Below are 12182 nucleotides of genomic sequence, written 5' to 3'. Positions count from 1 at the left end.
CTGATGTTTGTGTGCTGAAGATCCAAATTTAATTCTAATGACTCTCTTCTATAATTAGTTTTATATGTCATCCAAGCAACTGGCCAAAGCCTCATCGCCCATTTGGAGTCACTCGAACCTGCAATTAAAAAGTGCGGCGATGAGCACAGCTGGGAGGATGAGGCCTTTTTTTACGCATACGGGCGGCTGGGTAATGACAGAGCTGACTGATAACGGCTGACGCTGGAGGAAGATGAGCAAGGCAAGAAAGCTGCGGCAGACCAGAATGTCACTGCAGGGAAATGAGAGGGAAACAAAATAAGGGGTGGGGGGTTCTGACTTTTCAGTTCTTTGTTGTGGAAGAAGAAACCATCTTGTGGGTTGAGCTTCAGGAGGGGGGAAAGTTCAACTAGCAGGGCTTCACCCGTTCTCTGACCTGACCTGACTTAGAGGCCACGGGGGTTGTGTGTCACTGCATAGCGGGAATACGGTGAACTTAAGGTGAGACGGGCAGTCTGTGTGTGTCACAGGCACGCCATTAGAGCATCTCAAGGCACAGAGGAACCATAAAAGAGCACATTCCCAGCTTTACTGTCGTTGTTTTTAGTAGTAGCGCTTTCAGAGCTCTTTTCAGCATCTCTAAGATGGTAAATATTGTCCCTCACGCCTCAGCTGAATGTCATTTTCTCAAGAAACCAGATGTTGTCTTCTCATTTGTCTTTTACACTGCATGGTGCTTCAAACCTGACAAGTCTACAAATCCTGCCGCAGTGGTGTTATTTACACTGTTACTCACTGAATTCAGACTCTGACCGAAAGCACAGCGATGTATATTTATTTGAGGGGAGGAAAGTCGGGATTGGCTTTGTTTGTTTTTGGACTGTTGTCTTAGCGTTAGTTCCACCACCATCAGGGATTCAACGCTGGTTAAGACCTTTGACCTCTCCAAATGGGTGTTTAATCCTGGTCAAAGCTACTGTGGGGCCCTTGTTGTCGTTCTTGCCAATGATGCCCACCTCTGGACGTAAAGGCACACTACCCCAAGTTTACACTGAAGGCTGTTTGCAGGAACTGGGGAGCGCAACTTTGAATGTTAACATTTATAAAAACTTGTGTGCCTGCAGAGGGAGCTGTGTGCAGTGTGATAGCTTCTTTAGCTTCAGATTAGCTTTAATTTAGTGTGCCATCTTTCACTCTCATTATTTTAATTTGTATTATTTACTGTTGTCATTTATATTTTTATTAATTTAAATTTTTTTGGTCTTAAATCATTTGCTTGTTTTTGATGACTTTGTTAGTGCAGCACTTTGGTCGTCGTCTGTAGTGTTTAAATGTGCAATATAAATAAATTGACTCCGTTTTTTTGGCTGTTGGTTGGATTAAAGATTACAAGCTTGAAAGAAAAATCAAATCTGGGGATTTTCGGACCTTTAGCTTCTGTTAGAGCAGAATATCTGACCAAACAGTCTGCGGTCAATATACATCGCAGGAGATTTGGCCAAAAGCATATTAGTTTAACTGGCGAATCTACTGGGATACGCTCCAGGACTGGATAACCAGTTAAGAAAATGAATGCATGGATGGACCATCATCATAAATATTAGCATGAGGTCCAGTTGACTATGACTGGAATTACTGGAGGCGAAGCTTGGCAGATTCAACCATCAGCTACACCCTGCTGTGTTGGCACACCTCTCAGTCAAACCATCCACCCTCCTGATTTTGACCTTGAACAGATCCAGATGGATGAGTTTTTTGCACTAGCCTTGGACTTGTGAGCTTTTTAATGCTGTAAAGTTTGATATTTACATTTTAACTATGGTATTGACTCACTTGGAAGTTGCCAGTTGGAAACTGCATGTCTGCAAGGCCAGATCAACCTCATCAGAATATCCTCAGAAACACAAGCCTTTCTCAGGCTCCATCTTTTTTGGAAATTTTACCAAGCGTGGCATTCATATGCAACCATATGATATGTTTATGCAGGATTAAACTCTGTCTAGTCTCCAACCATTACCCACCACAACAAACTGCTGCAAAGTAGCGATGGAAGCAGATACGGATATGCTGTTGCACTCGAACTTTTAAGTGCAATCCCTTTAAATCTCTGTAGTATTTCTTTTATCGCGTATGAGGACACATCCTGAACGTCTGCCTTCATGCTTTTTCTTCGAAATTACAGCAAACAGTAAAAGCATAAAAACACACATTGAGGTTTTTTTTTCCAAAACAATACTTTATAATGTACATGTCAAAGACAACATGTTAGAGCAAAGGTTCCCGAGAAAAATGTACTATTTTTGTAACAATGGTGGAACAAGTCAAAAACATAACTGATAAAAAAAAAAAGAATATGCATTTTATACATATGTAAACCTAGAACTGTTTGTTTCTGAACCACAGTGGTCAAAGAGATAACTGGCTTATTTACTGGAATGGACAACTGTAACAATGACCTGGCGTCTGGATGGAGCCCTTTGATGAGTTCAGACGTGACAGAAAACACAAATATCTTCTGAAAATCCTCCAAAGTCACATCTCGCCTGGTTTGGGAAAAAAAAAAAAAAAGACAGTCCATTCTGGTCTTATAGTTTACAAAGCATCCCACCAAACAATTCATTTTCTACATAAATACAATAAAATCTATTGTCTGTGCTTGATACTATTTCTTTTTGTGACTTATTCAACTTAAGTCTGCCAGGTTTGATGATTCATTCGCTACAGGTGAAAGCACAACATGGAAAGCACCCAAATTCCTCCATATTAGAAACAGAAAGAGAAGCAAAGAGATAAAAATAGTTTGGATACAGTGAAAGTCCTTCAGTGCTTGATCCCTTGTGCTGGTGTGTGGCAGGGGACAGACAGACAGGTAATGCATGCAGACAGACGGATCATGCAGGGAGAAAAGAGGAGGAGCTGCGTGGGGTCAGACCGGGGCATCTACAGAAACAAGACAGCTCTCAGACCTGCGAGGGTTAAAAAAAAAAAGAAAAAAGATTTACCTTATAATAAATGGAAATTACACCAAAATGGAATGCTGCTTTTTTCTTTTTGGTTACTGGACATTGTTTTAAGACTAACAGTGAAGACAGATGGCCAGAGTAGCCAGACAGTGTTAGTTTTGGCAGCGTTTGAGAAACGAAAGCATTAAACAGAAGAAAAGCCATGACTGGCACTGTTGTGCAAAGGTTCTGGGAATGTTCTGGGCTGGGTTACTGAAAGGCATCTCTTCAAGTGTGTTAAAATGAGCCGAGATGTCAGCATATCCCAGCTGAGGTCATATTCAGGATAGCCCGATTATATGCATTTTCATATCCCGACTATGAAAGTACGCAAGTATCACACACACAAAGAAGCTGGCCAACATCTACAAAGGAGAAGAAAACAATGTGTGTCTCACAAAAAGGGAATGTACAGAAAAAGCTAAAAAATGATAATAAAAGATGCCCTGCTGCAACCAGACCAGAGGTTTTGTTTTGGCAGAATTTACTTTATGCACGATTTAATGCAAACTGTATTGGTATAGACATTATCTTTAGAAATTTACTAAAAAAAGATGATGGTGGAAACAATCTACCATATCCATATCTCAACTACAAAAGTTACGGAAAGGATTTGAGACTTAAAGACATTAGTGGTGCATTAGTAAGGAGAGGGAAGATCTCTGCTAGATACATTCAGTTAAAATAAGCAAATTTATTTCTTGTACGTCTGATTGAAATTCCCCCCCAAAAAAGAAAATCAAACGTGTTTTTTCCTGTTTTTTTTTTAAGGCATCGATACCTCGGTCCTGCTTGGCTGTTACTGTGATCAAACTGCGATTTTTAGATACAGAAACATAACTTGCATACCAAAGCTGATGAGACTTCAGCTGTGAACTTGAAAAATGTTAATTTAAATTAAAAACTAAGCATACTTGGCCTGATAAGGAAATAAACGTTGATCATACAAAACCATTTGCAAGGCCCGTCGTGGTGATTTAACACAGGGGGGAAAAGCAATGGCTGTGTTCCAATTCTAATCCGCCCTCGCTATTCTTCCTATTCTTTCAAATACGTCAGATGATAATCTTTAACAAAGAGGAACAAAAAAAAAAGACTCAAATTTCCTGAAATACTGAAACTTAACAGATGCCAGGCAAGATATGCGCGCAAGAACATCTGCACGAGAAAGAAAAGGTATGGAATCTGACAAATATGTGCATTAAAATGCAAGGCTGAGCAGAGGGCGACTGCACACCTACTGTAACAGTGTTATGGTACCAATGGGGTAACTAATGAAATAAACAAAACAGACAACAAAAAAGTCATTACTGCTGAGAGACAAAAAACAGCCAGAAAGATGCTGCTCAACACATGATCAACAGCAAAAGGTGCCTTCAGTAACACCCTAAAAAGGGCCAACTGTAACTAAGACCCACGGAAAGTATTGTTTTTCAATACCAACTTCAAAAACAAGATCGTAGCATTTTGTAATGTATAGATATATAATATACTCATTTCTTTTTATATATAAATCTACTATGAACAGACAGTAAATACACAATTGTCCATCATTATACAAAGTAGAAACATTTGAATCCCAACGCTCCCGCAAAAACCCTGAACCCAGAAAACGTACTCATGTAACGTCCACTAAAAACAGAGTCTGAACCCTCACCTGCTGTGAAGTATGTCAGCTTTACAACATAACAGAGAAACAGAGAGTGGACAACACGCACAAAACAACAGGAAAATTGTACAAAAATAAGTCACTAGAGCTCAAAAGCAGAAAAAAGCGAAAGAGAGGAAAACAAACCACAAAAATAGTGAATGTGTGTGGCAGGAATACTCAGGAGATCAGTGTCCTATGTACAGTAAATAACAGTAAATACCACAGCGCTCCGTTTCCTGTTCACTTAAAAACGACATTAAAGACACGATTAGTTTTTAGGTCAAATAAAGGCAGCAGAAGGTAGTTGCCCAGAGGGCCAAACACAAGCTGGAAGGAAGTTAGCATGTTGATCAGAGGGGCCACTATAGTCCTAAACTGGGACTGTTTAATTATTAAATTAAACTACTACGACCTAGCTGCTGGCTGTGTGTGTGGTGCAGAGCGACTGGGAGCTATATCATGGGCTTGACTTCAAAAAAGTCAGAGCAGGAAAATTTTACATCTTGTCTTCTAAAATATTATAACATATAAAAATGCTGATTCAAAAAGATTTGATGCTCAGATTAGTAACGAGACCCGGCCTAACGAAACGATTCAGAATCCAGGAGGACAGGCTGAGCTACATGTGCTATTTAAAGCTCAAATATGTGCATTTGAGCCAAGGGCTGTCAAAAAGAGGACTGCATTTTATAATGCAGAACACCTAAAAATGTTTGCATACTATTAAAAAAATATAGAGAGAACAGTTTGTGCTTTATTGAAAACGAAGAGGCAGAAACATTCACACCTGCCTCGTATCACCTGACATTTGCAAAGCAGATGTTCTTGATCGAAAGGATCGAAAGATGTTAGGCCAGCTGTGAAAGCTCCAGAACACCCCTCTGGAAAATCCCAGGTGGTATGGTCCTTGTCTTAAAGAGAGGGCTGGTTCAACAAATGAGCCCATGTGAGATTAGTTTATTTCCATTCGGCAAATGTCTGAAAAAGTGAGACAAATTCTAATGTAAATACCGACACTGCTCAGTCGTTGTTATATGTGTGGGGCGGTAAGTGGTTATACTCTACAGAGACAATAATCTGTCATGCTTTGGCTTCATTTTTATGTAACTACTACATACGATATAAACAGGATTCTATCTTTCATAAGTCCAAGTGCTCCAGTAAAGTGCATGCTACGTATATCTTTCTCTGACAAAGAAGAACTGGTGCCTATGTGATTAAACGATACAATTCCAACTCTTAATTTCCTTTTTAAAGGAGCCACCTCCAACTTGTGGCTGGGAACTACCTTCCAAGCTGACACTGAAAATGAGGGGAAAAGGTGGGGGCAGAGACAGTAGGCTGGTTGCAGGGAATTATAGGTAAACATGCCAAAGTCCTTCAGTCTATGTGCCAACAACATGCAGGCAGTGGATGTCTTGCCAGGATAGAAATGTGTGAGGGCTTGGGGAGAAGAGGCCTCAGTCCCAAAACTATTTTTAAGGCAAAACTCTTCCAGTGGAGTTCAAAAAAATTCCACCAAGTTTAGACGGGGTGGGGGGAAAGGCACAAATGTCTTTTACTCTAACAGGTTTGTGACCTTTCTCATCTGTAACCTTCAACAACATGGAAAACTGACGTTTTTTCCCTCTCGTTTAGATATCTGGAAAGAGCAAGAACCCATCTTTAGTCCAGAGTAACAATCACAATAGCTATGGTGGTCTTCACGAAAGCGAAGAGATGAAGATAAAGCAGGGACAGAGCAGAATTACACGAAGAGTAGATGACTGTAGGTCCTCTGCATGGTTCTCACTGGCAATCAAAAGTATGTCTGTCTAGTGTTTTAAAAGCACTGGCACTGGAGGTTGTCATTACGGGATAGCTGAAACAATCGTATATCCAAAAGTCTTTAAGTGCAATGCAATGCAACGCGTTTATGCTGATTGCTCAGTGCACCGCTGATCAGCAAAAGGGTCGCTCATCTTCAGTGGTCCATTTTTGTCACGATAAAATGCCACAGACGAGTCTGAGTGATCAAAAAGGTCGTGGATGTTTCTTTACATAGGAGCTTCCTCTTCCATCGGTTCCTCTTCAGCCCTGTGAAAAAAAGGATAACACTATGAACAAAGGAGAAGTAACAGATGCTTAAAACTGTTTCAACTAATTAACAACAAATACAACATATAATGTTACAGCAGGAAAAGGCTGCATTGAAAGAGTCCTGTAAAAGAAAGTTTTCACAGGATTCAGTAGCGTGTTGAAGCAACAACTAGAAGTCATCATTTTCTGTTTGACTTTTTCCTTCTCTCACATCGTGAAGGAATTTTGGCTCACTCTTCTTTGCAGCTTTGCTTCAGTTTTTTTAGATTCGCAGTCATTCATTGATTCATTTATCTCTCACAGCAGCATTTCAATCACTTTGGACTTTGACTGGGCCACTGCAGCACTTTGATTCTTTTCTTTTTCAGCAATCCCATTGTGCTTGGGATCATTGTTGTGTCCTGGCCCAGTCGGGGCAACGGTTTTACTGTAGCCTCACATTTAATTCTAACTACAAGATTCCCAATGTCCTCTGACTGAAAAACAACTTGGTGTGAGGTGTTTGGGCTGATGTGCCGTGTTTGTTTTCATTAAACAAGGTGCTGTGCATTATGGGCAAACACCTTCTGTTGTTCAGAAGCAACTTTGTAAACCTAACTTTAGGCTTTTTCTTGGCAATCCCTCTAAACAAGCAAAGCTTCTTCAGGGGTAACTCTGGCTCTGGTGTTGCGATATCGTGATGACCTGCTTTACCTCCTGAGCCAAATGTACACTAATGTAAACCAGTGACTGTAAATGACGACAATCAACTTACCTCTTTCCAACGTGCTTGTTTGCAACAGACAATGAGGCCATGGCAGAAACAGTTTCAGCTTCCTCTGCTTCACGCTTGAGGGCCTCACTCAAAGAATAACCCAGCGAGGAGGCAGAACGTTGCAGTGAGCACCAGTATTTACCTAATAACGAAATGCAGATAGAGTGTGTGCAGAGATATAATATGTTCCGCTAACTGGGTTTGAATGTGAAGTTTAGCATTTAGAAGCTTTGCTTACCAACTACCTGACTTACCCTTAGGGAAGCTAGTTACACCTAATTATTATTTCTAATGCCAGCAGGAAAAAAATGTAAAAGATCTACTCACTGTGAAATTCGATTACTTTCTCCATAGACCGTACCGCATTTGCATTTGGTCTCTGCTGCAGCACCTCATCGGGAATGGGGTCCAACTGAAAGGAACAGAAAACGATAGAAAAATTAAGCATGAAATGTTTTTGTCTATCAAAAGAAAAACATGCACATTTTTACAGTATCAGCGCTGAACCATCAGAAGAGTCATCTGTCAGACTACTTATGGCACCTTTGCTGAAATAAAACTGCTCTAACTTGGCGATGAAGCTATGTCTACTGGGAACATCGGTTAAGCGCTTTAAATGTATCACAGCGTTTCTTCTGGTGAGTTGCATATGGCGAGATAGGCCTTTCTATAAATGTGACTGACAGCTGTTCAGAAGCCTCCCTCCAAAACTTCACTTGAACTAATGCGAGTCCCTCCAGGTTTAAGGGATCGTTTTTGATCGTGGCCCACGGCCCACAGTTGAGTCAATCCAAGAGGTGGGGAGCAAGTTTGAGCTGCTGACACAATAGAAAATAGGCCTGCAGATGCACACCACCTCCCACTCATCAGCAGCTCTGCTACTCTTTGACACAATCGACAATGCGTGCTTTGTACAGCGTCCCACTCCGAGGACACATGCTAGTGCAACAGATGCATTAAAGCAGAAACTGCCAGTTCACCCAAGCGCTTGCACTGGCACACACGTCCACGCACGAAAAATGCAATCCTCAGAGAGCTCAGCTCCAACCGCAACACACAGAAAACAGGGCTATTCCCCAAAGTGCATTCCCAACCCGGAATGATTCAATTTCCCTTTTGGCCAACTGCACATACGACACTTTCTCATCCCATTTTGTCAAATAGGCTCATTCAGCTCCACATTCCACCACAGACAACATGCATCCCTTTTCTGCTCAGTCATAACCCCAACGGAATAAAGCACTGACTGAGAATCATGTAAAGAGAGACACGGAGAGAAAGAAAAACAGTTTGGCCTGAGATTTGTGAGCAGAATGCCAGAGAGAAGAGGAAAAAGTCATTGTCGGTTGGTCTCGCTTGGCCGAGGCTGGAAGTTTTCTTATAATTAAAACAAATAGTGTGTGGGAGGAGTTCAGAGGGAAGAGGGAAAAGGCAGTCTGGGGAGAGGGATACTTTAATCCTACTGTGGCACGACAGGCTACATCATGCAATGAAGAATGGACAGAGGTCGCACACACACACACACACACGCGCACACACACACACACGCGCGCGCACACAGTTTTAGCACAATATTTTCATTGGCCTATTTAATATTTGGCCAACACTTTCATCCAGAGTAACATACAGTAACAATGGACGGTCATTAAGCTTCCTAAAGCTTAATGACCGTCCATCAACTCCAACTATTTATCTATGTAATAAGTCAAAGCCGGCCTTACTTTTCCATACTGTTTAAATCCAAACAAAACCCTCAACGCACCAAAGGGCCGTTCGGGACCTTGCTGATGGTTTTCAGTCACCTCTTTGTTTCCTTTCTGTTCACTTCTTATTTCATTTTAATTCACGGCTTGCTTCAATTTAGGGTTAAAATACACCTTTCCTCAACACTAACCTAAGATTCAGTGACAGATCTGCCTCGCTGCCGTTATAGGTACAGCAGTGAGGCCCAGCTACGAGAACGAGCTGCTGCACTCAATAATCGACAGCCATGGAGCTCAATTACCGCAGAAGGTTCGGTTCTTCAGCGCCGCATTTAGTCTGGCAATGATGTACGCGTCAACCCGTGTCAGCCGGCTCTCCTTCATATCCCGCCTCTTCAGCAGAGCTGAACTCGGAATAAATGTCTGGATTTTTTCTCTGGTGTTGCCATTTCACAGAAATGAAATCACATTTATGTGATACTGTAATTTCAAATGTCATTTAACTGACTGGACAAAGAAACGAGGGAGAGAAGCACATGAAATGACCCGAGTCGTATGCAGCTCTGCTCCTTAAAAGTGGTGTAACATTACTTTAGTTGTGGCGGAGAAGGAAACAGCAGTGCTTATTATCCCATCTCAAAATTTCCAAGTCTGTAGACTGAAATCATTAATCTTTTAGTCAAAACTAACTCCTCCAACCTCCAGGCTACAGCCACCATCTACCCACCATAACCCAAGCCAGTTCCAGCCCAGAACTACCCAGCCCGTGCAAATCCAGCGTGCGTCAGCTCCCTGTCAGAGCGAGGTCAGGGGTTCTCTGGGGTTTCGTGAGGTTCACGTTAGAGCAGAGTTGGATAGGGGCAGTCTGTCAGCTTGATTGACAGCTGGGCCTCACGCTTATAAACTTTAATGGCTCTTGTCAGGGTAGTCCAGGGGCCCCACCCAGCAGGTGTGGCAAACGCACATATACACACACACATACAGATATGCAAGCGTACTCTAACACAAGCCCAACTTTCTCCAGGACATCCTCTGTGATGATAATTCTGCTTATTTGAGTTGGTTGTACTGGCCTTGGCCGGATGTCTGGATCTTGGTGTCATTATAAATGTGTCGCAGTCTTTGATAGATAAGTGCGAGAGAATGATGGTTTGAATAATCTCTGAGGAGGTCTGCATCGCTCTGTGACACAGCGGTCCAAAATACAAAAACTCCTGCCCAAAGGAACTGAGACACCATGGAAAGCCATGAGCTGAGCGAAAGGAACGTGGCCCGGTAAAAACATTCCTAAGAGAGGCTGAAACCAAAACAGTGGAAAGAGGAGGAATTCCACTTGTTCAACAAAGAAAAAGTGCACAAGGCATCCATTGTTTACTGTTGTGTATGTGTGCATGTGTCGGCGGTCGCTAAAACCAGTTGATTATGTTATGCTAAGTAAACAAGGAAATGATGTGCACTGTGCAAAGCAGGCCACCTTTTTTGGAATAAAGGTGTGGGTTAGCCTTGCTCTAGTGGGGGAACAGTCAGATCCAAAGAGGGGGACAGGTGAAGTCGAGTGTTTTACTGTAACTGGAGTGTAAACGCACAAAATAACCTCATTGACAGCTGGTAACAATTAGCATATTAGCCAGTTGTTTATCAAATAATTGCTAACAACCGTGGTTCGAGCTGGGCCAACATCTGTTTGTGAGCAATCATCAATTAGTCCAGAGTTCAGAGTTGACTAGTGGAGCTGCCAATGCATCATTCATGAGCTATTTAACTAGAGAAACTTCAGCATTATGCATTACAGCAGTGAGACTGAATAAAAGAGCCTGTAAAGTCCATTCAGCAATTTTCTTCCCTAACTCTTCCCACCAGCTAATTTGAGCTGCTTTCAAAAGAAACCCAATACTCATTATAGCAAAGCTTGTCTTAACCTGCCAAAGAAAGTACGGCTAGAACTCTCACACAAGTTCGAGTAAAACACAGAAAGTACGAGACACAGGGGAAGAGAAGATGATGTATAACATACAGAGTCTTTTGCAGTACCTGCGCATTACCTCCCAGTCCATGATGGTCAACTAAAGAGCACCAACAGCATGAACAGTGTTTCAGTTATAGTCGTGCATTGGGTTCATGATACCTGCAGACAAACCCCTCGCCCCCCCCCCCCAGGCAGCTGGAAGCAACATAAACAAATGCACAGCTGACCAGCAGTGATCGTATGCCTCAGTCCATCCCTCCAACACGCACACATGCACAAACTGAAACAGTCTCAAAGAAAGAGAACGAAAGTACTCAGTCATTCAAAAAAAAAGGATTTATTCTGACTGTTATTCATTTGATGCCCAGCTGGCCTTGGACCCAAAGGTTGGCAAGGCTTCACTGTTCCTAAACTTTGTTTTTGCCATTACCAGGACAGAAAAACAAAACAAGAAAACAGGCCACCATCCTTTCCCTCCAGCTCCATCCCCCACTGACGTTTTCCATCAACATTCCTTGTCCATTACAGAAACGTTTGCTGAGATTACGTTAGAAACACTTGCTTCCTGCTGTTTTGATCCGATCAGGGACATTTTAGTCTACTTTTTCTTCTTTGCTATCAGCTATCAAAGCACCAAACAACCGTGTGATCTGCCTTTGTTCAAACAGCTGACATCACTTGCTGCCAAAGAGCCAGCCGGAGCAGGTCATGCAAACTCTAGTTCTATCTTTGAAAGGGAAAAACATCATTGTGTTCTTCACAACTTTACTCAAACCAGTCTGCCCATTCAACACATGCCAGTAAGGCCTTCTGTACAACATGTCCTGTCAGGCTCCTGCCATATATCTATATCTATATATATATGTATAAATATATTTAAAATCATTATTCAAGATTTTGTTTTTTAAATTAAAGATGAAGCCAAGTTGTTGGGACTTGTGTATAGTGGCCAGGTTTATTGAAAAAGACTCCGAAGACCTGCACAGGTACAACAATACTTACACACGTCTTAATAACAATAGCTTCCTCCCTTCCGACTTCAAATGAT

General features: G+C 41.9%; 1 protein-coding gene across 3 annotated transcripts in view; it reads right to left on the bottom strand.

Moving 5' to 3' along the window:
- Window positions 1-2263: 2263 nt before the first annotated feature.
- Window positions 2264-12182, bottom strand: part of hdac4 (histone deacetylase 4) — a 133466-nt gene continuing 123547 nt past the window's right edge. For all 3 annotated transcript variants that reach the window (XM_085374032.1, XM_085374034.1, XM_085374033.1), the window contains 3 exons: window positions 7793-7877; window positions 7466-7607; window positions 2264-6708 (listed from right to left, as the gene is read on the bottom strand). In XM_085374032.1, coding sequence (XP_085230158.1) covers window positions 6669-6708; window positions 7466-7607; window positions 7793-7877 — 267 coding nt within the window. In that variant the 3' untranslated portion in view covers window positions 2264-6668. The remainder of the gene's footprint in view (window positions 6709-7465; window positions 7608-7792; window positions 7878-12182) is intronic.

This window comes from Diplotaxodon limnothrissa, linkage group LG16 (genome assembly GCF_057381915.1).
Source record: "Diplotaxodon limnothrissa isolate DT_005_m linkage group LG16, D_limnothrissa_male_GT1.1, whole genome shotgun sequence".
In the NCBI taxonomy this organism is placed as follows: domain Eukaryota; kingdom Metazoa; phylum Chordata; class Actinopteri; order Cichliformes; family Cichlidae; genus Diplotaxodon; species Diplotaxodon limnothrissa.
Note: the sequence above shows the minus strand (reverse complement) of the source record. Positions and strands in the feature narration are given on the sequence as shown.